Genomic DNA, 27,549 nt, shown 5'->3' with positions numbered 1-27,549 from the left:
CGGCATTGCAGTGTGGCCAGTAGACGTGTGCTGACAAGCATGAATGTTCAGAGGAGCTTCCATCTCGACAAAACATCTTATCATCGCCTGCCAGCTCATATCTTTCAGTTTCCAGTCTCCTTGCCTTCCATCACCAACCTGCCCAACTTCCCCATCTCACTTCCCATCCACCCCGCCAAAGCAACCAAATCCGCACCACAATTCACAAAGTCCCAACCCTCCTCCCACCGCCTCGCCGCCTCGTCCGCCCCCAGCGCAAAACACCCCATATACTTCCCCTCCCTGTTTCCCACCTTCAACACTCGTGCGATAGCATCCTGCACTTCCTGTATCTGGCCATGCTCGAAGGGCACATACCCCATCGAGGCAGCGAGGTCATTGGGGCCGATGAACAGCGCGTCTAGGCCGGGTGTGGAGGCGATAGCTTCGATGTTTGCAACTGCGAGGGCTGATTCAATCTGTGCGATGATGATGATTTCAGTGTTGGCGTGCTGCCAGTATGCGCGGCCGGAGGCGGACATTGGGTGTGATGAGGGGAAGGCGTGGTGTGCGAACATGCCGCCTGCGCCGCGGGTCCCATTGAGCGTGGTGGCGGTGGTGGTAGTGCCGTCGGAAGAGCGGAGATTTGGGTACCGACAGCCCCGCACGATCGCCTCGGCTTGCTCGCGCGTTTCGACCATGGGCACCATGACGGCATGGCGCCGGCGTCGAGGGCGCGTTTCAGCATCCAGTGGTCGCCGGAGCCGGGGATGCGGACGATGGGGGAGCAGGTGTTGGAGGCGGCGACACCGGCGATGGAGAGGAACATGTCTGGTTCGGAGATGTGGCCGTGTTCACAGTCGATCAGGACCCACTGGCAGGGCAAAGGGTGTCAGTGAAGGTGCTTCCGTTGGTATGGCGGGAGGGTTTTGTAGTGATGCGTTGTCTGACCACATCTGCAAAGCGAGAGTCGTTTACTTACGTCTTCGCCCAATGAGGCAACGGTTCTGGCGAGGTGATAGCCAGGGAATTCGAGCCATTGGCCTAAGCTGGGTCCTTCGCGGCGACGGGCTCGCTCCAGCGAGGTGATGAAGGGCGTTCTCGTCATGTTTTCTGCTGGTCCTGCCATGGTTGCTTCACTCGTTCTGTTCATTGCGAGCCGTCGTCGGCGGATCAGCGACTGCTCGTGGCCTTCAGTGATTGATCCCGTGTTTGAGAGCAATATGGCGTCGTCCACGCGAATGCTCAGCTAGCTCTTGACACGTGCTGATAGACTTGTCATGGTGTCAGTGGTCACTACCATCTCATGGCACATTAACAGAGTGACTAATGCATCTCGTCTTTGCCAAGTAGTGGCGCGATAAGCGTATGCCCACGCGCACGGAACCGGACCGAGGGACAGAGGTGGGCATTTTGAGCCGTGAAGATGCAGTCGTGTTCTTGGCCAAGATGGGATTTTGCAGAGAGGGTGGAGAGATCGCAGTACATCCATATGTGTGCCTGTTTGGACCTGCCTTGGACTCGGATTCCCATAGAGATGCAATGGAAAGGTGCGGCCGAGCAAAATCCGATGTGCCGTTGGTGATGAGCTGTAGTGAAATGGACCTGCCGAGAAAGTCGAATGAGATATGGGGGCTTGCCTTGTCTGATAGTCTGATTGCGGCCTTCAATATGTCAAAGGAAGTTGCGTTGGATGTTCGTGGTTAGTCCGTGCTCTCGCTCTTTCGCGCCTGCAGCAGATTCTCGTTAACCGGTCTTGAGATCGCCGCCTCGCCTTGACGGTAGCTCTTGCCACTTGGTGTTCCACACATTGCATTAACATACCAGCTTCTGCACGGCAAAAAGCTGAGCCGCAGCTAGGTAAGTCGACGCAGTTCGGGCCTTCAACGTATCACAGTCTCAGGTCGGCTCAGTCGGATCGGAGGATCAGTAAGAATCATGCAGTCGGGAGGCCGCTGGGGTACAATTCGCTCAATGTACAAACTTCATTACCTGTACAACTCACGCCGAACGCTGTGCAGTGTGTTTCCAAGTTCAACAAATCCAACGTCCATCTGACCGTGACTAATTACCGCGACTATCGCCGTTTCCCCCCATATCCTCCCTCCTCTTACCATATTTTCGGTCACGATCTCTCGATGAAGAGCTCAACAGCCCCCCGAAAGTTTCACTAAGACTTCGTAACCTGCTCTTTTTCGTGTTCAAACTTGCCCGATCGTCCTGCATGACGCCTACAACGTCTGGTGCTGAGCTTCGTGCCTCTTGATGGGTCGCATGTTTTCTAAGCGTTCCACCCATAGCGCCCTCCTCGTCCGAGATATGGACAGCACTACGCCGCCTTGCTGGATCGCCATGTCGTGACGAGCGATTCCGCTGTAATCGGGCACGTACTGAGAGAGGTGAGCCCTCCCCACGGAGGAGAGATTCGGCAACAATGCCAGAAAGTGATGAGGATAGCGTGGGCATGAGCGGACCAGGGAGTAGCCGCGAGATGCTATCTCTCGTTCGGCGAATAGTCGAGGGCGGCGCGACGTTTTCTGCCGCTGCGGCGGCCTCTGGATCGGGCTTCGGTGGACTGGCGGCACGAGTGGAGCGGCGACTACGTGTCGGAGTACCCTCTACGCCAGCGGGCGTTGATGGCGTGCGATGAATGGGATGCTTGGAAGTTGACGGAGTGAAGAAGGGAGTGTCTCCACTATCGTGTCGTGTGCCTGGTAGCTCGGACTGAGACCGCATTGGCGTTTTGGGACGTGACGTCTGGGAGACGTCCGAATTGGACTCGCGCCAGGGATTGGAAGCCTCCTCAGCTGGAGTCAGCATGATAGATGGAACGCGTGAAGAGGGCGTTGGTGATCTTGAGTCGATGGGTGTGCGAGGTCTATGCGGAGCACCATTGCCGTTGGTGTCTGGAGCGAGTTGCTTCACTAAAGGAGTCCGCTCGTCGGAGGCCTCCTCGTCAATTAGACGGATTGTCTCGTCCTGGGTTGCTTGGTTATAGTCGTCGATCTCAGGATCGTCGTTTTCGCCGCCACGTCCACTCGTGATCAAGTAGACCCCGAAGAAGGTGAGCAGACAGCCCGCCACGAACTTTATTGCTTGATCGGCCGTGGCTGATTCAAAGTCTCTGTACAGAACGGCTGAGCCGATGATGACTGAGAGGGTGAAAATGACAAATTGCGTGGGAATGACTTGTGTCGAGTCAAAGTTCTGTAGGGCTTTGTTGAGGTAGCGGATCTGCATGATCGCTGAGGCTACCAGGACCAGAACCAGCGGGTATAGTATGGGATACGTGAAAGCCTTGTAGAGTGACGTCGACAGCAGCGATGCCACACCTTTGGTCGACAGAGCGGTATAGCCACCATAGAGTCCGACCAGGCCCAGGTCAACGAGTATCGTCCGAGTGCCGTATCTCGGACTTAAGATAGTCAAGGTGACTATGCAGACAATGGTGATGATGACATACACCAGAAACTCCCAGCGCTTGATATAGTTCTGCCACAATTCATCTGGACCGAGTTTCGTTTCGTTTTGTTTAGCAGACAGGACGACTGTCACAGCACCTCCAATGGCAACAAGAACTCCCCAGAAGTCGCGCTGGCGAAAGCGCTCTTTTAGCATCATTGGGGCGATCAAGCAATTCGAGATCAACGCCACAACACCGAGTGGACTGACGATGGAAGCAGGCGCGAAACCATATGCCAAAAAGTTCCCCGTCTCGCCAACGGTCATGAGTACTATCCCAAGCCACCACGTGGGTGATTGAAGGTAGGATTTCCTTCTGTCCGCCTCCTCTTTCGATGATCCAAGGGTCGCATCGGAATGGAAAGACTCGCGCAGGCCCTCATCTTCGTCGGCATCTTCTGCAGGTTCTGGCTTGCCAGGTCCTGGGGCGGTCGCATTGAGCTTGGAGCGCTCTTCTGCAATCTCCTCCTGCTGGGTCCCGTATGTCGTTGTGCCTGAGAACGACTGTTCGGCCAGATCTGTGCCATGCCTCTTCTCGTTGTACTCCTTGTCTATTCGAATATGCGCATACCGCTGTATATTCAAGGCAAACGAGATCAACAGGTTTCCAACGATTGCCGTCACAATGCCAATGAGTGATGACCAGTCGGCGTGATCGAGAGGCGAGCCCACATGATGCCCTGAGCTAGTATTTCGCCATGTATGTGGTGCCATGCTCGGTAGCGTGAGCGAAGTACAGGTACTGTATCGGCCTAGATGAAGGTCTGGTATGAGGGTTGCCGCGCTGCTTCTTGGTCGAGCAGCCGGCACGCGCGTCACCTCATTGTCGTCGCCGCGCAGCCACGAACTGAGGCGTCCAAGGAATTTAGTGATTGCTCAAGGGTCACGCTTGCAAGTGGTCGGCGTCAAGTGAAGTTGGTAGTCGTGTAGTCGAGACACATGTTGCATGTGAAGCGAAGCGGGACGGCTCGAGTCTTCGTGCGTCACCGGATTTTCTGCAACCTCTTTGTGCCTGACATTGACCACCGACAACCTCTCCCTTTGTTGCTACCCATACAGCAAATCAAGCCACAGCATTCGTCTAGTGCCCTTGAGAAGGCTACACAGCGCTGTAATCAACAAAATTGCGCCCATCGGTATATTTGGTGGTTGCTTCGAATATGGACCGAAGCCTCGACGAGATCGTCGCTGAGCGACAGGTGTGCACCAGAAGATACTAGTGCTGGATACATGAGCTGACAGCCACAGCGTAACTACCCTCCTCGCGGCGGAAGAGGTCGTGGTGGCCCTCCCAGAAGAGGTGGTCCCAGCAGCTACCCTCGCGACGGCGTCAGAAAGGTTGGTCTACATCCCTTCTCCGCCAGGCTATGCCCTCTAAACAGCATTGTCAGGTCCGAATCCTGCTCCTCCCTCCTCTATGAGATCCTCTTTATGCCATGTCGAGTCCTCGGTCGACATCACCCCACGACCGAACGACAGCCTTCCACGGCTTCGGCAGCCGATCGAGCGACATGCGGCTACACCCTTGAATTCAGCTAATCTAACACACATATCATACAGTCCACCAGAGATGACAGAGCCAACCTGGACAAGTACGAAAGCAACCTATGTGGTATTATGATGCTAACAATCGCCAGCGACTGGGTCCACGATCGATACGATGACGACCCACCTAGCGGTCCCCGTGGTGGTGGTGGGAGATCCAGAGGAAGACGCGACGATCTTTATGACAGAGATGACCGTCGAAATGATCGAGACGATCGAGATAGCGGTAGAGACCGGTATGTCGAAACTGGACTGGCTGAGAAACACTGCTGACGAATTCCAAGCGAACCGCCTCCGCCCGCCAAGATTCGAGTCGAAAATCTACACTACGACTTGACCGAGGACGATCTCTACGTATGTGAAACAGACGCTGTGACTGAACCGTACTGACTTTGTGTAGGAACTGTTCAGCCGCATCGGCCGCGTCTCTGATGTCAAACTTCGCTATGACCGAGCCGGCCGCTCAGATGGCCAGGCATTCGTCAGCTATGAGAGACTCAATGATGCCAACAAAGCTATCCGCGAGTTCGATGGTGCAAATGCCAAAGGCCAACCAATTCGCCTGGTTCTCATGCCACCACCACGCCGCGACAACCCTTTTGACCGTGTTGAGAACCCTCGCAGTCTATTCGACCGCATCGAGGCCCCACGTGCTCGAAGACGCTCAGAAAGCCCCATCTCCGACTCCGACGATAGGAATACTCGTCGTGGCAACAGACGTGGTGGTCCCAATGATAGTAGGCGCAGCGACACCACCAAGCCAGCTCCCGACAACATCGACAGATATGTGCCGGGCCAGAACGGCGGTCGCAGTGACAGCAGACGAGGTGGGAGGAGACCGGGAGAGCGCCGTGAACGGGGCCGAGGACGTGATGATGGCGGCCACAAGCTCGTTGGCGGTCGTCCAAGAAAGACGCAGGAAGAGCTCGATGCCGAGATGGATGACTACTGGAATGGAAATGCTGGAGCAAATGGTCAAAGCAACACTGCTGGCGCCAACGCTTCAGCTACAGCTCCAGCCCAGAACAATGCTGCGTCAGCCGATGCAGAGATTGACATGATGATTGAATAGGCGTGTCCTCGATTAGCGATGGCATCAATGATCTCGTCAGGATGGGTTCTGGCGTGCTGCCGACTCTTGGGGAAACAACACTAGTGGGTTGATGGGGAGCGGGTAGTCTTGCCAAGAGCCTTCGTCGCAGAAGTGCAACCTCAGCTCCTGCTCTAGTCGAGTTACTGGGCATCCTCCGAATACGATTGAACTGCCTGTAGGAGGCTCCCCCCACCTGTCATGTGCCTGCCGCAACAGCGATCGGAGATCTTCAACTGCGAATGCCCAGCCAGATCTGCTTTCGCCTAAGGTAGGCTGCAGTTACGAAGTCCGCCTCGCGCCAACACTGCCACGATCTGCCTTGCACACTTCCGTTCCTGCATTGAGCCTCAAACACAACAATAATTAACGACAGTTCTTCACTGATATCGCCATAGATTCTGATAAGTGTGCATACCTGAATGCACTATCGACACGATGCGCGATGATTCGGGATGGCCAACAATGTCGACGGGGGCCAGCTTCTGGTCTTTGACCCACGGAACACAGTGACAAACACAGCGAGGGAGTACAAGATACGTCGCAGTCACAGAAAATCGCGCGCAGGATGCCAGACCTGTAAATTGAGGCGGGTAAAGGTGAGCAACCCCTACGCTTGGTATCGAGCAGGCCTTGACGACGGGAGGTCTGTGATTGCTTCTCCGCCTTCACCTTACGGCAAGAGACGCCTTACTGACTGCCTCAGTGCGATGAGGCTCGTCCGGCTTGCGGGCAATGCACTCGCAGGCAGATACAGTGCTCTTACGCTTCAAGTTCCACCAAGGACAACAACAATACTCGGATCGAGCTTAAGACCAATGAAATCAGTCTAGCACAGCATTTGGCAGTGCGTACTCGATCCTTCAACCCAACATCAACAGAAAATACTTCCAATAGAGACTTTTTTCGTTTGTGGCCAACTACGTGGCCAGGTATTGCCACGCTCCCGATCTTGACCGACGACCCAACAGCATTCACGTCTCGGTACGACCTTCGCATTCTACACCATCTCTCTGAGGGAACCCTAGGACCATCTCTGGTAAGCTATTTCCTCCAAGAATCGTGCCAAGGTGGCTTAAGCTGGCGTGCCTCTAATCATGCCACCACTAAATAGTTCGCAGAACGTGCTCCCGACTTCCACGTCGACGTCATTGGCATCGGCCTCGCAAACAGGCATGTCATGCACGCGCTCCTCGCCGCATCAGCGCTTCACATCCGCTTCACCATGCACCCGACCCTTGTGGCCTCCACAGCAATCGATTCCGCGCCCAGCTCACTTCTTTCCTGCTTGACAACTCCCCCTGGACTCGACCCCTTCGCCTGCATCGAAGCCGGCCACCATCTCTCCGCAAGCCAGCTCTTCCGTGAGAACCTTCAAGGCTTCAATGCCGCCGTGGCGAGAGAGAGCACAACCTTCAACATCGATGCGCTTCTGACGACATGCATGCTACTGAATATGCTGTCTTTCGCGGGCCTGCCCGAAGCTGGTCCACCTACCTCGCGCTGGCCGTTCGTTGTTCCTGCTCCACCTTCTCCGACGTCGTCACGCCCATTGAACTGGCTACGCATCCAGCTCGGCTTCGGACCTCTCCTGGCTGGGCTGAGTACACAGATGCGCGAAGGATCCCAGTGGCTCACATTCTTCATGACGCTGGGCCACGAGCATTTCTATGACGACAGAGGTGGCACGATCGACATACCTTATGCGTTTTGTGCGTTCTGGGGCATTGATCAGTCCAGCAACGCAGACACTCATCCATACCTGAAATTGGTCCGCAGACTACTCGCCATCCTGAATGTTTGGCAGACAGTGGAGGATGCCGGCGGCGGCCCAGATCGGCACGATGAGCAAGTACTGCGATACTTCCAGTTCATGCAGGGCGTAGATGAGGCGTTCGTGACAAAGCTGGAAGCGCGGGATATCAAGAGCTTGGTGATTTATGGGTGGTTCATGGCTATATTGGCTAGTGCTAGACACTGGTGGTGTCGGGTCAGGGCTGTCAGGGAAGCGGAGGGTGTAGTTCGGTGGCTGGACGTGTGGTGCTGTGGCGATCACGAGGTCAGCAATGTCGCGATGGGCAATGGATCAGCTCAATTGAGGGCAGAGGTGCCGCCGTGGCTACCGTTCATTGCGAAGGCTGTGGGGTATGAGCTGAAGAGCGGTGCTGATACCAGACAGCGAGTGTCGGTGAATGTTCAGTAAACAGTTGGGAGCTGTAGTGAGCGAGCTGCGGGTTTTGCGTGTTCCATAGGATCATAGAATATATGAGTGCTGACAACAAGGCAAAAATGGGTAAATGGCATCCAGGTGCTATTGCTTGGCGTTGGCCGTATACCTCGGTCTTACATCATGAGGGATCCATGGATGTTTGACTTCACTTTATGTTTCTATATGATTAGTACCTACTGAGATACTCTTGCAGCCCAGACCGGTTACTGGATCTATTCAGAATGTTGGTCGATGAAGACACTTGATGCTGCCAGGTTCTAGGATCGTCACACGCGCCTACCGCTCCGAAATATAAATGCTGGACGAAATGCTAGCTGTACAAGTGCAAGCCAAATACCCCGGATCTTGAGGAGTCCAAGGGTTCAACCAGTTTTTGTGGTTCAGTCAAACGCCGCCATGTCGCCCACTTCCACAACTCTCACCGAGGTTCGGACAGTCGATGTCCTCATAGTTGGCTCAGGCAGCGCCGGCCTCGCTGCCGCAACATGGCTTTCCGTCATGGGCATCCCCTCTTCCTCCACTTCTTCCAACGGAGGCGTCACAATCCTCGAGAAACGCAACGCTCCACTAGCTATGGGCCAAGCCGACGGCGTGCAATGCCGCACGGTCGAGATGTTTGAGAGTTTTGGGCTGAGTGAGGAGTTGTTGCGGGAGGCGTATCATGTGCTGGAGGTCAGCTTTTGGGATGATTCTACTGGTTGGGGAAGTAATGGTGAGAATGGGGAGGGAGCAAGGAAGGGGAAGAAGTTGAGGAGGACAAGGTATAGTGCGGACACGGAGAAGGGCTTGAGTTGGCAGCCGCATGTTATTCTGAACCAGGCGCGGATCAATGGGTTGCTGTTGGAGAAGATGAGGAGGGAGGGTGGTGGTGTCAGTGTGGACTATGGTTGGGAAGTGAGGGAAGTGAAGTTGGTTGAGGATGGGGAGTGGGTGAGGGTTGTGGCTGCTAGTGTTGAGGATGAGAGTATTCGTGAGTATAAGGCTCGGTATGTCCTGGCTTGCGACGGCGCTCATTCGGCTGTGCGGAAATCGATCGGGTATAAAATGGTGGGTGACTCGACGGATGTGGTCTGGGGAGTCTGTGATGTCTACCCTCAGACGGACTTCCCTGATATACGCAAGAAGACCACGCTGCATTGTGACGCCGGTGTGCTGCTTATCATCCCAAGGGAAGGCGATAGTCTGGCGCGGTTCTACATTGAGATGCCAGCGGGAACGAAGCCGAAGGATGTGACTATGGAGGACTTGCACGACACTGCGCGCAAGATCTTCACCGCGGGCGGATTCAAGATGGAGTTTGCGGACACGGCGTGGTGGAGCGCGTACAGCATTGGGCAGCGCCTGGCTGAAGCATTCAGTATGGGCAATCGGGTGTTCCTAACAGGAGATGCATGCCATACTCATTCTCCCAAGGCCGGGCAGGGCATGAACGTGAGTTTGCAGGATGGGTACAACATTGGATGGAAGCTGGGTATGGTGTTGAAGGGACTGGCGGAGCCGAGTCTGTTGAAGACGTATGATCTCGAGAGGGGAAAGGTGGCGGCTGATCTGGTGGACTTTGATCGGCGATGGACGAAGATTATTGCTGGGAGAAAGAAGGGACCACAGCGAGAGAATGGCCATAATGGCGACAGCAATTCTGAGCAGGAGCAACAATCCTTCAGCGACGCTTTCATCAAAGCAGGACGGTATATGGCGGGTCTCACCGCGAAATACGATGATTCGGAGCTTACAGATGCAGCCTCAAGCAAGCAGAGTCTAGCCACGAACGTGATCGTCGGAATGCGATTCCCAAGTGCTCATGTCGTACGATTCTGCGATGCAAAACCTATGCAGCTCGCACGCGCCCTACCAGCCGATGGGCGCTGGCGGGTTGTGATATTTGCAGGTGACTTACAGCGGCAAGGCAGTAAGGCGAGGCTGGATCGATTGGCGGAGTTCCTGGACTCTGAAGGAGGGCCGGTGAGGCAGTACACGCAGAAAGGTGCAGACATTGACAGCCTGATCGAGCCGATCGTTGTGCTCAGTGGCAGGAGGCATGCCACTGAGCAAGAGCACATCCATCCCTACTTTTGGCCGACGACCGGGAAGTGGAGAATGCGTGGTGAGTGACTTCTTCTGTTGACTCAGTAATAGCTCGCACTTGACACAGGTTAACCTCCTTTAGATCTGCACAAAGTCTTCGTCGACGACAGAGACTATAATGACATCCACGGCGAGATATATCGGCATTGTGGTGTCAGCGTCGAGCATGGTGCTGTGGTAATTGTGCGGCCGGATCAATGTGAGTACAATCTGTGAATGTAGCCGCACAGGAAAGCAAGCTGACTGAGTCAAAGATGTGTCGAAAGTATGCTCACTCGACGACTTTGGCGGCATTGAAGCCTCCATCTGCGGTGTCTTCCTCAGGACCGACAGTGACAAAGGGTTACAGAATTGACCAGTTCGCGAGTCTGTGTTAGTATGCCAGAGCACGGCATGCTGATGATGCGAAGCATTGATCGGTATACTTCACCAAGCCAGACATGCGATGGGCGCCTCAATGATTCGGTCACTCGCGAAACAGCGTGCTCCTAGCAAGGGCCTATCGAGAATATGTGCATCTGCTGCTTGCACTGGCCGGACGGGATTATTCCATAAAATTTCGGTTGTCGTCTGGTCGAAGACTCGGGAATCCGCAGTCAGATGGAGTCAGACTAGGCTTGGGAGCCAGGCTGCAGCTATAGATCGCCCGGTAGAGCCCAGCGACCACTCGATAACACTGTATTTGGATGACGATGATGGTCACCTGCAAGCAAGGTTAACGTTTCGGTTTGAGTGAAGTGGCCGAGATGACCACGCTAGGCAAATCTGCCTCGAAAACAGATGGATTTGGCCTTATGGACCGATGACATGAATAATAGATGCAAATAAATTCACCCAACTATAGTACCTCAGTCGTCGACCCAGGTAGGTGCTTACGCCTGCATCTAGCTCCCAAGATTCACATACACACAAAGCACGCCGCTCTCGAGTCCATCTCTTCATTAGTTTGCAGCCACCGCCCACACCGGCCCATTTGTAGTACGATCGCCAATCCTCCCAAAGTCCTTCTAACTCTTGCACGCCGTCCCCCGCCTTGCCATCGCGTCTTCGCAATCCTCCTTGTCAAACCCCGACTTTATACATTTCGCGGCATTCGGCTCTCCTAGCCCCCAATCCTCTGCATCACAACAAGCCCTATTGATGTCGCCTGCGTTGCCATGCCGCCTTCGCCCACCCACCGTGCCGGTGAACGACTGGCTCGGACTAGAAATCAACAAAAGCCCCCTCCCACTCATCTCTCATCGCACTATCATACCTCCCCCTGCCCCCCTCGCTCTCCTCCCCCTCCACGGGATCCGGTACTCATCAAAATTCCCACTATCCCCAACCCACTCCACCCGCGGAATGATCGGCCCCCTCCTCCGCCTATAATAGATCTCATCCCAATCTAACCCATCAAAGAAATAGTGGCTCATCACCCGCTTGCTCCCGCCCGCGATATGGCCCAATCGCTGCGTCGGGTCAGTCTTGCACAGACTCAGTATGAAATCCCTCGCGGCGCGGGGGACGTGCAGGCTCGGCCTGTGCCCACTGCTTCCGGAGTGGGTGGAGTGAGAAGTGGGGAACCTGATATGGCCCTGCACGATCTGCTCGTAGATGCGCATGGGGTTCTGGTCCCAGAAGGGAGGTTGCCCGATGAGCATTTCGTAGACGAGAATGCCCAGGGCCCACCAGTCGACCGCGGTGCCGTGGCCGGAGTTGCGTATTACTTCGGGGGCGAGGTACTCGGGGGTGCCGCAGAGGGTGTACGTTACGCCGGCGCCGTGTTCGGGACCGGGGGCTTTGGAGGGGTCGGTTGTGGTCTCGGCGGATGCCGCCGGGCATGCCGTTGGGTGCAGTGCTGGGATTTTCGGTACTGGTGGCGCCGTTGCTGTCGGCGGACTGTTCCGGTGCTGGAGGTAGGTACTTGGCGAAGCCGAAATCGACGAGCTTGAGGTGGCCTTCGGCATCGAGAAGGATGTTCTCGGGCTTGAGGTCGCGATATGCTACATGCTGCACGTCGTGCAGGTACGCCAGAATCAACGTGATCTCTGCGGCGTAGAATTGCACGGTCGCGAATGGAAATCGTCTCGCTCGTCGCAGGTAGCTGAATATCTCTCCGCCGGGCGTATAGTCCAATAGCATGTACAGCGATGTCGCGTCGGAGAAGGACGTGATCAAGGTGGTGATGAACGGGTGGCCCGCAACGGCGGCAAGGACGTTGCGCTCGTTGCGCACGTGCTCGACTTGCTTCAGCTTGATGACGTCGACCTTCTTTAGCACTTTCAAAGCGAAGACCTTGTGGCGTCGGCCTGGTTGGTCGGATTCGAGAGGCGGCAGAGCCAGACGCGCGCGAATGTGCCGGTGCCTAGTGTGCGCATGAGTTCGAAGTCATGGATGCTTAAGTGTGGGCTTGAGACGCCTAGCTTCTGCGTCTGTGGGTCCTTAGGGATCTCCTCCGCTGGCGTGACCTCTTTGCTGGCGACATGCTCGGCTTTCTTCAGCAGGGCTGCGCGCTCCTGCTGCCGCAACGCAGGCGAGCCCGCCCGTGGATCTGGGTGGGAAGCGCTCCTGGCGGGCGATGAGAGGGCTGGATTGGATCGCGAGCGTAGGTACTGTCGGTGGCTGCCTTGGGCAGAGTTGGCGCGACGCTGTTGATGCGCCTGGGCGGCGTTGTTGTCTGTGGGTGGGTGGAGCGTAGTGGTGCTCATTGGGGTGGATTGTGGTATAATCGCATCTTTTCGTGTCGGTAGCGCCAGCTATTGCTCTGCGTCAGAGTGCATGCTCCTCGCCCCGGCTTTCTGGTGGTGGTTTGTACGTATGCTGGGCTCTTGTCGTTTGTACCGCGCAGCGGGGCTGTACAGCTTGATGTATTTTGGGGCGGTGTTCTTTGGCGATGATCAGCGCTGGGTGCTGCAGCCACAGGTGATGTCTGCCCAGACTTCGGAGATTCCAGTGTTCGAAGGAGACGCGAATGTTGTCGATGTATACTATATTGTCAAGGAGCGAAGAGTCGTGAGCGCTCGTCTTGGGAGTCCTTTCTGCTGCAGAGAAATCTCAGCCTAACACCTTAGCAGCTGAGCGCGGTAGGACGGAATAGGATTGCAGATGGAGTCAAATATTTCAGGCGTTTTCCAATTTATTCAAATATACCTACACCCCTCTGGTCAGTCCCCAATTATGACGGCTTGCGGGATAAGAGGAAATTGGGATGATCGCTGGTCTGGTTTCTATAAGTAGTAGTGGGCGTTCTTATTCAACATTGCAAGGCCCTGATCTAGCCGTTGGGCTTGAAACTCGGTAACCTTGAATCAGCAGCATTAGGCGGCGTCGCTGGCTGCTGAGTACTCAACTAGAGTATTTCGAGCCGCGAAACGTTCATCCAACTGGTCCAAATGGACACGAAGAGGAATTTTGAATGCTGACAACGGCGTGCTCCAAGTTGCCCTAAGAGACAACTCCCTGACTCCCCGCGAGTTCACCTAGCCTCGCTCGTGCTCGCTTACATGCTGTCTTAGGCTCTTAGCCGAAAAGAACGACAGCGCTGGACAGCCTCAACAGCCGACCTGACACTGACAGCCAGCTTGCAAAGACGTCAGATTTGAGTGCATCGTGTTTCTATATGTTTATGTGTGATGCATGATTGTGAATCCCCTGTATCCTGGTTGCTTCGTGCATGCAGAGCATGGATAGTAGGGCAATGTGGGCCATACCTAGGTAAAGCTGGAAGCAGAGAACCTGGATCTCGGCACAACCCGTTCTGCATACTCCGTGTACTCTGGTCCTGAGACGCAGAGGATTCCTCTTCCGCTCTCAGCGCAGCGAGATGTCGACCTTACCATCGCATGCCCAGGACGTCCCCGACTTGGCCGCACGAGGCTGTCTTGGGGCGATGTACGATAGCTGTAGCCGACGCATTTACTGTCTGGAACCGCAGCCAATGTCTAGGCTGGCGCGAGGACTCCGTGACGCGGCCGTAGGCAGTCCTCTGCAGCTTCCAGCAGGGTTTCACTGGCTCGATCGCGACAAAGTCGTCCGATTGTGGACGAATGAGGAACCTGGAAGCGGACGTTGCTGGTCTTTCCCCTTCGGAGGGACCAAAAACGCCCATTCGTGTCACATTTCCTCTTGCAGCTGGGCTGGAGCTGCGGCACTGCCTCATATCCTTCTCGACCTGGCCGGACAAATGCATGGTCCTTTTCCATATGCTGTTGATACAAAAACACACTATATTCAGTCGTGCTTCTTTCGAGTCTTGTCGTCCTCAGGCTTCCAGCTGCCTATGCAAGACATCAGTCTCGACAGTCACGTCAATTAGGGAGGAAAATGTCAAACTGACCATCAAACTCATGTTTGACAAACGCCAGCGGGTGGTCTGTATCCTTCGCGCCCATCTGTCCGACCCCAGGGCTGAAACTGGTAATAGGCAACACAACCACATCGCCAATCCGCTTCTGCTCCTCCAAATTGAAGAAATCCGAATATGTTACATTTGTCTTCCTGTCCGAGAAATCGAAATAGTCCTTATTATTCAAATACCTGAAGATGGTGTCCGTCCAGATTCCTGGACCGGTGTAGTCCATGATGCTCTTCTGTAATGCGTCGCCCTTCAAAAATGTCTTGCTCGACTGCATCTGCAGCGTCTTTTCCGTGATGGTGGCCACAATATCGAGCAGGACCGGGTGGCCGGGTTTGGACTGGATCGTCCACTGGCAGAATTGAATGCGCCGGGCATACCACTCCGCCCAGTCCTCGCGATCGGGATCAGCTTCGATGCCAATGACCAAGCCCGCGGATGCTTTGTCGAAGTCGGCCGGGAGCCAGTCGGTGGCTGGCTTGAGTGCCTTGGTATCGATATCAGAATATATTCCGCCTCTCGCCAGCAAGATTAGGTAGCGGAAGAAATCTGCCTTGATGACAGGCAGCGGCATGGCGCGGTACGCTCTTGCGACTTCGGGCACGGAGGCGTAAAGATAGTTGATGAGATGAGGTGCGGCATCATCAGTGATGACTTCGTGGACGAACCCGGGGTGTTTCTCTGTCCAGGATGCCTCGAAGGGCCGCAGTCGGTCTGCGAAGTCGCCCGAGCCCGGTGCTGCCTTCCATGTTTGCCAGACGTACGCTGGAAACTTTGACTCGATGTCGTAGGGGAAGTGGTATTTTAATCGTTCTCGGAGAGGTTTTGTAGAGACGTCCTCGATAGGCTTTTGGTTCTTAGCTGGGGGTGGAGGATATGGTCGGCTAGGTTTGGAGTCTTTGTGCTGCTCGAACGAGCTGTCCGCGGGGACAGCAGCCGGAGGAGGAGCACTCACGCTCCGTACTGCTGCCGGCACCAGGAAGAAATAAAGTGCGAGTATCACCGCCGCTATCACTACACCTTTCCTAGCGATAGGCGACAGCGCCATAGTACTCGTGCGCAGCTTTGATTGCTGGGGTTTCTTTTATGCTGTCGGAGCTCGATGCTCGTACTCGTGTAGGGATCGGAATGCTGCCCCTGGCGGTGGCAGAACTATTTCACCGGATCATATTTACACATGCGCTTCGAATCTGATAACGACGATGTAAGGGGTGCTGATCGTGAATGACAGGCGCCGGATTCAACGAAGAAGCCAACAGCGCAATCTGAACGAGGCAGTCTTTTGATAACGAGAGGCAGATGTCAAGTGAAGGAAGCGCAAGTTTGACAAAGAAGTTGAACACTTGCAGAACAGGAGACGCGTACAATGAGATTTAGCTTCGAAACAGGGCCACCACTGCCGCATGCATGCATCCATCCATCCTTGCCAGTGCTACTACTACCACTCAGAACGAAGGCTGTGCTCGATCACGTCTCGCTTGCGTGTCAGGTCGTTTCCACCGCCCATACCCAAGGCCTTCAGAGTATCTGAGAAGGCAGAACCATGTCGCAACTTCAGCAGAAGTTTTGGCCCGGTGCCCTGGATATGTCGGTATGTTCGCTCCGGTTCCGCGGAGTCAGTATCCGGCCCCGTATTCAGCGTCAAGCCACGGTGAACAGCGGCCAAGCATTTCTTAAAGTTGAAGGTGACAATCAGTCAGCACGCAGGTAAGAGCACATCGCCGCCAGCATCCCAGCTCCTCGAGCATAGGCAGGCTGCATAACCCTATCTCACCAACATAGGCTGGAGACCACAGCGCGAGAAACGACAGCTGTCGCGTGGTGCCAACGTCTTTCAAATTGTTCTGATGCTACCTTTGGAAATCAATCGAGAGGCTCGACCCGCCAGGTGGCAACGGGCATTATTTTGGCATAACAAGTGCAATAACCCTCTTCCTCGTGGTTGTAGAAAGAGGAAAGAGCAACTTCCGACGGCAGGGCAGTTACTTATACGCTTTCCAGAGAGTAAGGACCCGGTGCAAACTCAAATGATCACTTCACTGACTTGGGTACGAGGTACTTACTGTTTATTGCACGTACTGGAACAAGAGCTGCTGCCCGTTGTCAGTGAAACGATTGCGTTGTCAGTGGCTGCGTCTAATCTCACTTGACTATTGCAGCACAAATCTGCGCTTCTTGAGCTCGAATTTGCTCAGCACATCGAGATCATCTAACGGCACCAGCAGTTCGAGTATTGTAACTCGCTCCGCCGAGCCCGATCCAACCCATTTAATCCACATGAGCTTATGCAAGACGACACCGTGACGTGATCACGTGCCAGCAGGACAAAGGTGTGCTTCGTATCACTGGCTTCGCACTCCCACTCTTCATCAATCCAGGAACCAGACACCTGATCATCCATGCTGTAGATTCTGATCAAGCAAGAAGTGTTGTCCACCTTGAAAGCAAAGCGTTGAAGCTGTCCCTGTGCATACGTTCTGGTCTGTGGATTTGAAAAGTCCGGCGCGAAGTGAAGGCATACTGCCGTCACAGACAGAAATCCTTTCTCTTCTGCGTTTTGAAGGACCGCCGGCTCAGTTCGAGTGTCTTCCAGGGGTCCTTCCCATGTTGAGTGTACGGGATCGTTAAGAATAACAATTCTGTCGCCCGAGTGATTCGTGGGATCCGCAGGAACAGATGTATAGACTGGTACGAGGTTGCCTGCTTCGAAGCGGGAAATTTGTAGCCAAGTAGGAGTCCGGCGAGTTTGAGTGACATCGAGCGGCTGTCCAAAGAACACTACACCTTTCCAGCCAGCCCATGACCATGAAGGGAAGCCTTCACGACGGGACACGGTAGCTGAAGCAGCCCAAGTCAAAGCCCAGTCGAAGTCCTCGTAAGGGAGACCCCAGAAGAAGCCCTTTGGGTAGATCGTCAGGAGCCGCTGGAGAATTCCAGAAAAGGCTCGGATGGCGTCTGTCTGGTAAGTCATGTCTCGACAGGAGTACAGATTGAGCTTCGTTCCCCAGTATTCTAGGCGCCTGGAAGGCCAATCGAGCGGAATTCTCAATGCTCCGGCTCCAGCTTGTCGTAGCATCCATGTGACGAAGCCTTCTTGCGTTGGGTTGGAAGCTGGGGTCAAATTGTGAGCCCATGACCGCGTTTCTTCGAGAGACTCTGAGCATTGCATGGAAGCACAATCGAAATACATTTGCTGCGCGGTCACGTACAGGCATCTCGCGGAAAGCAAACCTTCTTGGAGCGTCCAGGCACGTTGAACCCAAGAAGAGGTCCAAATCTGCGTCGACAAAGTCGGGAATAGGCTGACAACAGTCTTGTCCTGAACTTTGAACCGGATCTGTATTGGTATGGATCGATTGTCCGAGGACGAGGAAACCGCATCTGCTGAAGCGCCGGACAAGGCAATGATAGTGAGCCATGCACCCCGATAGATGCTCCACATCCTGTCCACTTGATCGGCAACGTCTTCGGGGTCGTTCTGGTTGATGCAGATGGAGTCAATCCATATGTAGCGCTTTCCAAGTTTCCCTGTCAGTGTGATCGCGTCTTCTAGTGTCTTCGCCAGTGTCTTGACCTTATCTCCCTGTGCGAACCTTTCATGCCCAACCTTGCCCCATACATAACTCAAAGCCGTATACTCGCAGCCGGTGCCGGGATACTGTACAATCTGTCTCGTCGTAACATCAAGGAGTTTGACGGGCAAAAGAGCATCGGTCGCCATTGGCAAACACGAATCGTCATGCTTTCGTTCACATTGCTTCAGCCAGTCATGAATCAAATTTGTATTGATGCTTGATGAGTGGACAAGTCTTCCTCCTAGTGCATATGGAGGGGAAAGATCGTCTTCAAGGAGACACAAAGCATCACCACGATGAGCAGTGATTCTGACTGGCAACGATGTACGATCGGGTTCCAAGACGACCAAGAGGCATGTCGTGTATCGTTGCTTTTCGTCTGTATCCATGGTGACGTCCCCCGATTCTCCGGACAGTCTCGATATCGTCCAATCCGGGACTAGCAGAATTTTCTGCTCCAAATCGGTCGGCATAGGAGTGATGGTCAACAAAGCACAGCATGAAGGGCAATCTGCACGAAATGTAACCGTGCCAGCAGTCCCGAGATTCCTGAGATGCATTCCGTTGCCAGAAAGGTCTGTGTTGAAATCCATTTGGGTCTTCCATGGCGGTGGTGTCTCAAAAAATCGTATGAGATCAAGATCTTTACACCGTTGACAGAGATCGCCTTGATCTTGCAGCCAGTCCGATCGAACGGGATTTTGATCTCTCAGTCTTTGCAGGCTCGCCAAAGTCATTGAGTCGTCGATCACAGCACGACATTGAGATAGAATATGATTGCCTCTGCAAAAGAGACACGAAAGGCGATAATCTGTCATCAGGCGCTTGTGTCTGTGTTTCGGACGGAATAATGGTGACACCATCTACTGATGTGCTCGGGGAATACCTCAATTGTATTGTTAGCAAAACACCGCCAGCACGACAGATTCCTTGCTGAAGATCTGGTTCAGATTCGAGGGATTGAGGGCCATCCCATCGTCTGTGAGGGCTTCTGCTAAGCTGAGAAGCCATAACAAACTGACAGGCTACCCCGATCTGGAAACCTGCAGGAAGATGAGCCCATTGCTGCAAGGCGTTGATGTGGCGTGTCGTGAGGAAACCCATTGGTCTGTTCTTGATCAGGAACCATGTCAGCTGCACACCGGTCGGTCAGCGGACTTTGGCTCATCACTTTCAAGCCAGGCGGACCAGACTGTGAACATGTCTTCTGTCCCAGTCGATAGCAGAAAATTCGAGATTTACGCGAAAAGGACGATCAAAGTGTGAGGCCAAGATCAAAGTCAGAGGTGTCTTTGTATCGACCTGGAATTTGGGGTAGGTCCACACGGGTGTACTCAACCATCAAATCAGTCAAATAACAACGATTTCGTAAGGCCTGCTCTCCGTAAAGCGGAACGTGTGTGAAGGAAGACCGAAGAGTCACACTAGCATCATAGGTAGCACCGAAGGCGGAAAATGGGTAGCAAGCACGGACCTTAGGAAGGTGAACAGCGGCATCACCTAGAGCAGGACACTGGTGAGGTCGAGGCGAGATGTCCCGTGCTTGGCATTGTAACGGCGCTAGCTTCTCCGTCTCCAATTTCGATCTCGAAAGTTGAACGTCAATTGAGCTTTCAGACGCATCGTTATGTCCTCTCCTTTGCAATTCTCTTTCATCATGTCTCTTCCACCGACCTCGTAGGCAATTGCTCGACGCAGCGCGTTGCTGTCTCCCTGCTTGCGTTGTGGAGGTCCTATCTGTCGTTACAGCCACCGCGACGAAGTTCTCCTTCACACTCACATCACACATCATGCCTCCACGAATACCACCGCCTCCGGCGAGCCTCGCCGTCCCTGTTCCATCACTGCACACTCATTGCCATGCATGCCTCCGCCGAGCCTTCAGTGCGACTCCGGCCGCCGCCGGCCGCACGAGACCCAAGACCGAGATGTACGCCTGGCTTGCTACTGCTGGTCAGAACTTCAAACAACCTCAGTCAGGCTACCAGACCAACTATCTCACACAATACGCGAAGACTTCCAACTATGCCCGCCGCAATCCTGGGGACAAGAAGGGAACGATACGCACCAATGGACAGCAGAGTCGTCGAGATTCTCAAGAAACCGATGATACAGCTGCTCTCAACGAGGCCGCCGAGGACGACTCACCAGCGAATAGCGGGTTTGAAAAGCGGCCCTTCCCCTTGAACAGGGACTTCTACTCGCAGAGCGTCCTCTCAGAGTCCTTGCGGAATGAGGTCTACAAGCGAGTAGCCAAGGACAAGCAATCTGTGCGGCAGGTGTCAGCGGAGCTTCATATCGACATGCGCCGAGTCGGTGCCGTAGTACGTCTAGTCGAGATTGAGAGGCGGATGCGCGCTGAGGTGAGTTGCCTTCTGTTTCCGTTTCTCCTACCACTTCATTCAAATGATGCTTTACCAAACGATTAGTCTTTCAGACTTTCCAACCATGTTGACTCAAAAATAACAAATTACAACTCTCTGATACGTCAAATTCACTTCTCGCAACCTACGCCAATGCGCTGGGGAACAACACGCTAATACTACATTCATAGCGAAAACCACTCGCCCTCCCCTACGCCGCCTCAATTCACACCATGGTCCCCCTAACCCCCCTAACCACTCCTCCAACAACCCACGAAAGCATAAACGACCTTCCCCACCACCCCCTGACCGCGCCCCAAATCTTCTACCCAACCTCCGAATCCCGCGCCTTCAACCGCACCGACGCAGGCCGCGTCTTCTCCGCCGCCCCGCGCCTCCCAGACTCCCACGACGTCGGGCAGGGCGGCACCCCGAAACAACAGCCCTGGCAGGACACCACCGTCGAACTCATCGGCAAGAAACGCTTAGGATTGGAAACCCCGGTCCTAAAACCCGCCGACGCGCGCATCCCGCATGGCCACCTGGTCAAGCTCGAAGCCGACATCGCCGCGTCCCGAAATCCCGACCGATTCTTCGGCACCGGCACCGCACTCGCACAAGCCACCGAAGGCCAGGATTCGAAATTCACCCCAGCGCAGATTCAAGAACGCTACGAGGCGCGTCTGAAAGCAGACGAGGACGCGCGCGCGGCGATGTTTGCGCGGAAGGAGGCGAGGGCGGAGGCGAGGAGGACGAGGGTTGAAAAGGGGAAATGGGAGTTTGTGGTGACGGATGTGGTTGCGGATGATGGGCTGGGGGCTAAGATGGGTCAGGATGGGAGGGTGGGGATCAGGTATGGTGTGCCGAGTCAGGATCGGAAGAGGGGGAATGTTAAGATTCCGAGGCGGGTTGATGTGTAGTTTTCGTGTAGAGTATGTGTGTTTGTGTGGATGAGCATCATTACAGGGGTGCTCGAGGTTGTACAACACAGTAGTCAGCAAAACTTTTGCAGAAGATCGATGCATGGGGGAGTACTCTGTGGCAGGAATGGTCATTTGCAGCAGGCGGCTCTCGACAATTCATGTCCATGTTCATTTCGCTTCGTGTTCCAGCTAAAACAGCAATCAGGAATCCTCCGTAGTATTCTCGCTCACCTTTCGTAGTACACATACACAATTTGTCCAAAAATGGACGCTCACTTCAAGCTCACTTCAAACTCATTGCGAGCTCATCTCGAGCTCACTCGAATCTGCATCTCGAATCGAGAGCTGGTGGGTCTCTCCAAGGCTGCCCTGAGTACATCCACCCACTGAAGGCCGCCCTGGACTCTTCTTAGACTCGTATGACGACCGCTCAAGGCGCCTGCTGCCAGAAGTCCAGACTGGCAATCACGTCCTCTCCATTGTCGTCTTCGTACGCATAGAGAATCTGTCATCAGCACGTCAGCATCACCCGTCCCCAACCACATCACCCTGTCACCAGAAAAGATCCTCGACTTACCTCCCGCGTACTACTATGCAACATCCTAACATTCCTCCCCGTGATAATATGACACAACTCGCTCGTCTCAATATGCCTTATCTCAATAAAACTCGGCTCAAACGCCAGTATGTACGGATAATTCAGCGCGAAGCTCTGCGGCGTTCCCTCCCACACAATCTTCCAGTCCTGTCGTGCCCGCCATCCATTCCGATTCACGAAGAAGCTGAAATCAGAGTAATTGAGAAGAAATTCTCCGTTGAGGCGCTCAATGTGGATGGGCTTGACGTTTTCCTTGCGGGTGACGAAATCGAGGGACGTGTCGGCTTGGTCCAAAAGGGATTGGCGCTCGGTGGTTTCGAGGGAGACGACTTCGAAGCCGCGGGCGCAGCCGACGCAGAGGGTGGAGCGGAGGTAGTGGACGGAGGAGGACTCGGAGGGAATGTAGAATTCCTGGTGGGGCATGAATGTGAGTACGGGGGTATTTCCATATGGGTCTTGTGGCATGGGGGAGTTGGGAGTGTCACTCAGGGTCAAGGGGACGGTGTCAGAAGCGGGAGCTTGCTTAGTGTAGGGTTTGCGGCTGGAGGAGGAGAAGAATCTAGTTACCTTGAAGGGTTTCAGGGTTTCCTGGCCGCTGGCGAACATTTTTGAAAGGGCGGGCTTCTTTTTGCCTTCGGCGTTGTTGTTGATTGGCTCGTAGACTTTGATCGTCGTGGAGAGGGCGGACGTCTTGACGGTGCAGACCAGGTGGCGGCCGAGACCGATGCCGGCTTTGAAGAAGTTGGAGTGTCCTTGGATCTTCCTCGGGCGGATGGCCATGCTGTTCTGGTTCTGTGGGTCGAGAGCTTCGAAGGGGTATGATTGGAGGTTCTTGTTCGATAGGACCAGGAGAAGGCGATACTCTTCGAGCGTCTCGATCTGTGAGACTTGTGGGGCGTCCAGGATCCGCTTGGGCTTCACAGACTTGTCCTTTGGCCAGCGATCAGCAGTGTAGACACCATTGTCGGATCCGTAGACCAATTTGCGACCACCATCAGTAGGGACCAGGCAGTTAACGCGGTTCTGTGAGTTAAAGAAGTTCTCGCATAGGATGGTCTTGGTGTAGAAATTGCTGCTTCGCTGTCGCAACTTGGTCTGCTGCTCCTCGACCATCTCGATGAACTTCTTTCGCTGAGTGACGGACGGAGCATAAAGTTGAAGCTCGTATGCGCCCTTCCCAAGATGCTTGAATGTGATAGGATACACCTCCTTTTGACCCGCGGGCGGCGCTTTGACACCTGGCAAAAGACCTGACGAAGGACGCTTAGCTATCCCAAGCCGAGGAATGACCTCTCCCATCTCAGCGATCATCAACAGCTCGAGCGGAATAGGCTTGCGATAGACTCGTAGCTCTTCGCGCTTGCTGACCATCTTGTTTCGGCACATGAGAACTGCATGATCGAACAGATATACGATGACTTCGGCCGAGTCTCCAGGAGTCTTCTTGAAGCTCATTTTCGTAAGAATGACACGATTGTCTTCGGTCAGCTTGAGGTCGGTATACTCGCCAGGATTCCATTTGAGTTGCTGGCTGAGCTGCAACAAGTTGAAGTGATTCTCGGCCTTGCCACTCTCGGCGTTGACCTTTGCAAGGAAGTCGCGGATGATACCGATAGCCAATGGAATGTCCTTCTTGTCTGGGTTATCATCCTTGGTGTACTTCAGGATGCCCTCGAGGAGAAGCGGGTATCGAGCTAGACGAGTCGTAGGCTTGGTCAGATAGCCGTTCAGCTCCAATTTGCGAGACTCCTTGAGACGCTCGGTCTCGTCAACGAATCTCGAGAATGCGGGGTTTGTGCTCTTTTCTCGCTCGAACTCGTACTTGCCGTACATCTGATTGGCACCATATTTGATGAAGGGGTCGAATTGTGGAACCCATCGAAGGAACACATCACCAACATGGTTGACAACATGCTGCTCCTTCTGTCTCTTTGATAGCTCATCCGCGAACTTCGAATTGATAGCCAAGACTTCTTGTGAGTTGCCAAAGACAGTGCGGACAAACTTCTCTCGCTTCTCCTCGCGGATAGGTGACATGACTGTGGCACTCAATCCCCGCAATGGCCGTATCCAGAAATCTCGCAGGTACTCCAAATCTTTGACGAAGTCGCGCTCAGTGTACATGAGTTCTGAAATGACTTCTTGTCGCTTCTTCTCTTTGTCGTCTATCTTGTCGGCGACCTCTTTCGGCACACTGTTGATCCAAAGCTTCTGCTCTTGGTCTTCGTCGTGGAGACTGCTTTTTGAGGCGCTGTGTCGTAGACCCGGCTGAGGCTTCATGTTGAGTCGAGCTTGTTGCTCGAGGCGTCTTGGACAGGCGATCGAATAGCATAGCTGGTCTTTTGTGCAGGTAGGAGAGTAGCACTCGGTGAGCAGAGTGAACACGCCATCTACAGTGCCAGTCTTCGAGGTGTTGTCATCTCCAATGGTCTCCTTGAATTGGTAGACCTCGCCTTGGGCGTCTCGTAGACGGTGCTCGTATGTGACATCGTGGAAGAACTTCTGCGCATCCAGAGCACGTCCAAGCAGAAGCGCCAGGTTGCGATCGGTAGTCTTGATGATATACGCGATCAGGTCAACGGCTTCCGCACCAGTGAAGGCACTCTTGTACTCGAGATCGTTCTTGGTGCGAGGGCCAAGAGGAATTCGTTCTTGGAAGGCTTCGGCGACTCGCGACAAGAGTGCAGGATAGACCAAAGGTGAGCGACGTTGAGCGACAGGTGCAACTCGTACCATGGCGTCGCTGCCGCCGCTCATCTGGCTCGAATGTGCCGCTCCCATTGTCGGGCGGTTGGACCTCATGCTGTCTGCGCGGCTTGGATCTTGACCATTGGTGAGAGTGTTTGAATCGCTGAAAGGATTTGAGTAAGCAGACGCGCCAGATGCGGCAGAAGCAGCGGAAACACTTCTGCCAGGAGTATTCAAAGTACTGCTACCATTGCTTGGAGGACGACGAACTGGCAGACTGTTTGTCGAGTTTGTGGAAGTGACAGAAGTCGGGCTGTTGTAGGATTGTTTCTCGATGAGTGGGGTATGATGGTCCGAAAAGGGATCCGAGCCTGACTCACGCCGTCGCCCGGGCACGATTCTGCCGCTAGTCAATTGCGCAACATGATCACCATCAGCACCACTCGAATAGCTGCCCATGGTCATTGCTCTGTCTGAGGATCGATCTGGAATAGCCCTTCCTTGTGAAGTTGTCCTAGGACCCATACTCTGGTAAGGTTGCTGACGAAAAGCACCAGCAGTGCCTTGCATTGGTTGCGGCGGTCGTGAGAATTGCGGCGGCCCTGCAGGCGCACCCTGGACCATTGACCGTGATCGATAGGAGTCATTGTTCATTGCAGGAGGTGGCATCCTATTTGGAACCGGCTTTCGCTGGTATGGCGGCATAGGACCTCCAGGACCGGGTGCCATGCCCTGCGGCGGAGGGTATGGTGGTCGACCCATATAAGGCGGATTTACAGGTGGCGGCATCCTTCCAGCCCCCGTACCACTCATGCCGTTCGACATATATGGCCCAGGTGGACCTGGTGCCGAACCATTGGTGCGATCATAACTTGGTTGCACAACACGATGTGGCGGCGGTCGGTCCGGGTGATAGCCTGACGATGTCAAGCTCTGCAACCGCGGATGCGACTGCTGCTGTTGCTGTTGATCGATCAAGTACTGAGTATCACTTGTCATTGTTTGCGATCGTCCCGGCGGCGGCGCACCGCCAAAGATGTTCTGGAAAGCAGCATCGCGCTGCGGGGGCTGGCGCTGAGGATAGCCAGGTTGTCTGCCACCATAATATCGGTCTGCGGAACTATAGTCTGCCATACTCAGTCAAGAGATGACATGCCCGACCTTGAAGTGGCCGGGACTCGACGTTTCTCTGGTGGGCGACAGTATCAGCGCAAATCGGTCGAATGGGGGCTGCTCCCACGTGCTCGATCCTTTCCTCGGTCAGCCACGGTATGGTGTTCCAGGTTCAGCTGGTAGTCGCTCGGATATGGAGTGTTCTGGGTGATCAAGAGGTGCTTCGTCGAGAGCCACGCGGCCAGGGGTGAAGAGGCGAATGTTCAGTTCGGGCGCATTGAATCATTCTCTCTCCATGCCACAGGCTGATGTGATTCGACCGCGGGTGGCTCGCTCGCTCGCTAACGACAGTGGAAACAGGCTACAAAGACTGCTAAGATCAAGGAATGTGACTGCAAGAGGTGTCGAATACGAATAGCGCTCAGAAGGAATGGATTCGTTGGGCTCAAGGAGTTGTTCAGATGCTTCATGTGCTGCTCAACTTCATGCCGGCTCTTGAGGTGTTGATCGATACGGCTACGCATAGGGGAGCGCAAGGCACTCAGGCACTCTACGGTGAGCCATACATGCCATATAACTGCAGTATCTCCATCATCATGCAGAACATCTACTATCCACTGAGCACATAGACTGCTGCTGAATACCTCTTCTTGTTCTCTTCACAACATTCTGGGTGCAGTGAGCTCCTAGCAGAACCTGAGCCTCATCTTGTCTACTCCTACCAGACCTGCGATCACCACAGCATCTCTCTGAGCACATCTACACCACCTATCACAATCATGGCGTCCGCCTACGCAGATGCTGGCGAGCCCAACGAGTACACTCCATACTTTGCGCCCTTCTTCGGCATGGTAAGAGACAGCAGATGTTCTTTTCAGCGCAAACGATCTGACTGAACGACAGGCCGGCATGGCTTTCGCTATGATATTTGGATGCAGGTCTCCCATCTCCGCGGCACATTGATCTGCCACTACCACCGAGCAAGGTACTGACGAGAAGCTACGCAGCGCCGGTGCAGCATATGGCACAGCAAAGTCAGGCATAGGCATCGCCAATGTTGGAACATACAGACCAGATTTGATCATGAAGGTAGGTCAAACTCTACCTCATCGTACCGACCAGCCACACTTCTGCACACGCATGCAGAGTAAGGAAGCTGATCAACACACCGCAGTCATTAATCCCCGTCGTCATGTCCGGTATCATCGCCGTCTACGCCCTTGTCATTGCAGTCCTCATCTCCGCCGACATGGCGCCGAACGAGTCCTACTCGCTATACACTGGCTTCATGCACTTGGCCGCTGGCCTTTCCGTGGGTCTTGCAGGCATGTCGGCAGGCTACGCGATCGGCATTGTCGGAGATATGGGCGTGCGAAGCTACATGCAGCAATCACGAGTATTTGTCGGCATGGTCCTCATCCTTATCTTCGGTGAAGTGCTGGGTCTATATGGCCTGATTGTGGGGCTGATTCTGCAGTCGAAGAGTTGAGAATCAGGGAACAGAGAGACCACGAAGAGATGCCAACAGCTCCTGCGAATGGTACAGGCGGGAGTTCTTTGCG

The 27,549-nt window shown here is 54.3% G+C and overlaps 11 protein-coding genes across 11 annotated transcripts; 5 read left to right on the top strand and 6 right to left on the bottom strand.

Annotated features, from left to right (window-relative positions):
• Positions 1 to 104: 104 nt before the first annotated feature.
• Positions 105 to 689, bottom strand: AB675_9654 (4-hydroxy-2-oxovalerate aldolase; the record flags this gene model as incomplete). The annotated part of the gene is made up of 1 exon (XM_018150208.1): positions 105 to 689. The coding sequence occupies one exon, from the start codon at positions 687 to 689 to the stop codon at positions 105 to 107; it is 585 nt and encodes a 194-aa protein (XP_018002192.1).
• A 1,354-nt stretch (positions 690 to 2,043) lies between these two features.
• Positions 2,044 to 4,155, bottom strand: AB675_9653 (NIPA-like protein 2; the record flags this gene model as incomplete). Its single annotated transcript, XM_018150207.1, has 1 exon — positions 2,044 to 4,155. One exon carries the CDS (start codon positions 4,153 to 4,155, stop codon positions 2,044 to 2,046), a length of 2,112 nt encoding a protein of 703 aa, XP_018002172.1.
• Positions 4,156 to 4,601: 446 nt separating this feature from the next.
• AB675_9652 (putative RNA-binding protein) lies at positions 4,602 to 6,058 on the top strand (the record flags this gene model as incomplete). Its single annotated transcript, XM_018150206.1, has 6 exons — positions 4,602 to 4,640; positions 4,690 to 4,779; positions 5,002 to 5,033; positions 5,079 to 5,222; positions 5,271 to 5,340; positions 5,387 to 6,058. The coding sequence occupies 6 exons, from the start codon at positions 4,602 to 4,604 to the stop codon at positions 6,056 to 6,058; spliced, it is 1,047 nt and encodes a 348-aa protein (XP_018002297.1).
• A 1,243-nt stretch (positions 6,059 to 7,301) lies between these two features.
• Positions 7,302 to 8,279, top strand: AB675_9651 (uncharacterized protein; the record flags this gene model as incomplete). The annotated part of the gene is made up of 1 exon (XM_018150205.1): positions 7,302 to 8,279. The coding sequence occupies one exon, from the start codon at positions 7,302 to 7,304 to the stop codon at positions 8,277 to 8,279; it is 978 nt and encodes a 325-aa protein (XP_018002523.1).
• A 423-nt stretch (positions 8,280 to 8,702) lies between these two features.
• Positions 8,703 to 10,746, top strand: AB675_9650 (3-hydroxybenzoate 4-monooxygenase; the record flags this gene model as incomplete). Its single annotated transcript, XM_018150204.1, has 3 exons — positions 8,703 to 10,410; positions 10,474 to 10,590; positions 10,646 to 10,746. The coding sequence occupies 3 exons, from the start codon at positions 8,703 to 8,705 to the stop codon at positions 10,744 to 10,746; spliced, it is 1,926 nt and encodes a 641-aa protein (XP_018002350.1).
• An 883-nt stretch (positions 10,747 to 11,629) lies between these two features.
• On the bottom strand, positions 11,630 to 13,081 carry AB675_9649 (cAMP-dependent protein kinase catalytic subunit PRKX; the record flags this gene model as incomplete). Its single annotated transcript, XM_018150202.1, has 3 exons — positions 11,630 to 12,171; positions 12,248 to 12,668; positions 12,719 to 13,081. 3 exons carry the CDS (start codon positions 13,079 to 13,081, stop codon positions 11,630 to 11,632), a joined length of 1,326 nt encoding a protein of 441 aa, XP_018002581.1.
• Positions 13,082 to 14,603: 1,522 nt separating this feature from the next.
• AB675_9648 (Initiation-specific alpha-1,6-mannosyltransferase) lies at positions 14,604 to 15,775 on the bottom strand (the record flags this gene model as incomplete). Its single annotated transcript, XM_018150201.1, has 2 exons — positions 14,604 to 14,650; positions 14,710 to 15,775. 2 exons carry the CDS (start codon positions 15,773 to 15,775, stop codon positions 14,604 to 14,606), a joined length of 1,113 nt encoding a protein of 370 aa, XP_018002187.1.
• Positions 15,776 to 16,936: 1,161 nt separating this feature from the next.
• On the bottom strand, positions 16,937 to 18,448 carry AB675_9647 (uncharacterized protein; the record flags this gene model as incomplete). The annotated part of the gene is made up of 1 exon (XM_018150200.1): positions 16,937 to 18,448. One exon carries the CDS (start codon positions 18,446 to 18,448, stop codon positions 16,937 to 16,939), a length of 1,512 nt encoding a protein of 503 aa, XP_018002208.1.
• Positions 18,449 to 20,092: 1,644 nt separating this feature from the next.
• On the top strand, positions 20,093 to 21,585 carry AB675_9646 (uncharacterized protein; the record flags this gene model as incomplete). Its single annotated transcript, XM_018150199.1, has 2 exons — positions 20,093 to 20,665; positions 20,857 to 21,585. 2 exons carry the CDS (start codon positions 20,093 to 20,095, stop codon positions 21,583 to 21,585), a joined length of 1,302 nt encoding a protein of 433 aa, XP_018002584.1.
• Positions 21,586 to 22,018: 433 nt separating this feature from the next.
• On the bottom strand, positions 22,019 to 26,008 carry AB675_9645 (Rho1 guanine nucleotide exchange factor 1; the record flags this gene model as incomplete). Its single annotated transcript, XM_018150198.1, has 2 exons — positions 22,019 to 22,093; positions 22,166 to 26,008. The coding sequence occupies 2 exons, from the start codon at positions 26,006 to 26,008 to the stop codon at positions 22,019 to 22,021; spliced, it is 3,918 nt and encodes a 1,305-aa protein (XP_018002534.1).
• Positions 26,009 to 26,766: 758 nt separating this feature from the next.
• On the top strand, positions 26,767 to 27,476 carry AB675_9644 (V-type proton ATPase 16 kDa proteolipid subunit 2; the record flags this gene model as incomplete). The annotated part of the gene is made up of 4 exons (XM_018150197.1): positions 26,767 to 26,838; positions 26,891 to 26,925; positions 26,995 to 27,076; positions 27,162 to 27,476. 4 exons carry the CDS (start codon positions 26,767 to 26,769, stop codon positions 27,474 to 27,476), a joined length of 504 nt encoding a protein of 167 aa, XP_018002480.1.
• Positions 27,477 to 27,549: the final 73 nt, after the last annotated feature.

Source organism: Cyphellophora attinorum (assembly GCF_001299255.1).
Source record: "Cyphellophora attinorum strain CBS 131958 chromosome Unknown Contig7, whole genome shotgun sequence".
Lineage (NCBI taxonomy): Eukaryota > Fungi > Ascomycota > Eurotiomycetes > Chaetothyriales > Cyphellophoraceae > Cyphellophora > Cyphellophora attinorum.
This window is presented reverse-complemented; position numbering and strand designations above follow the sequence as displayed.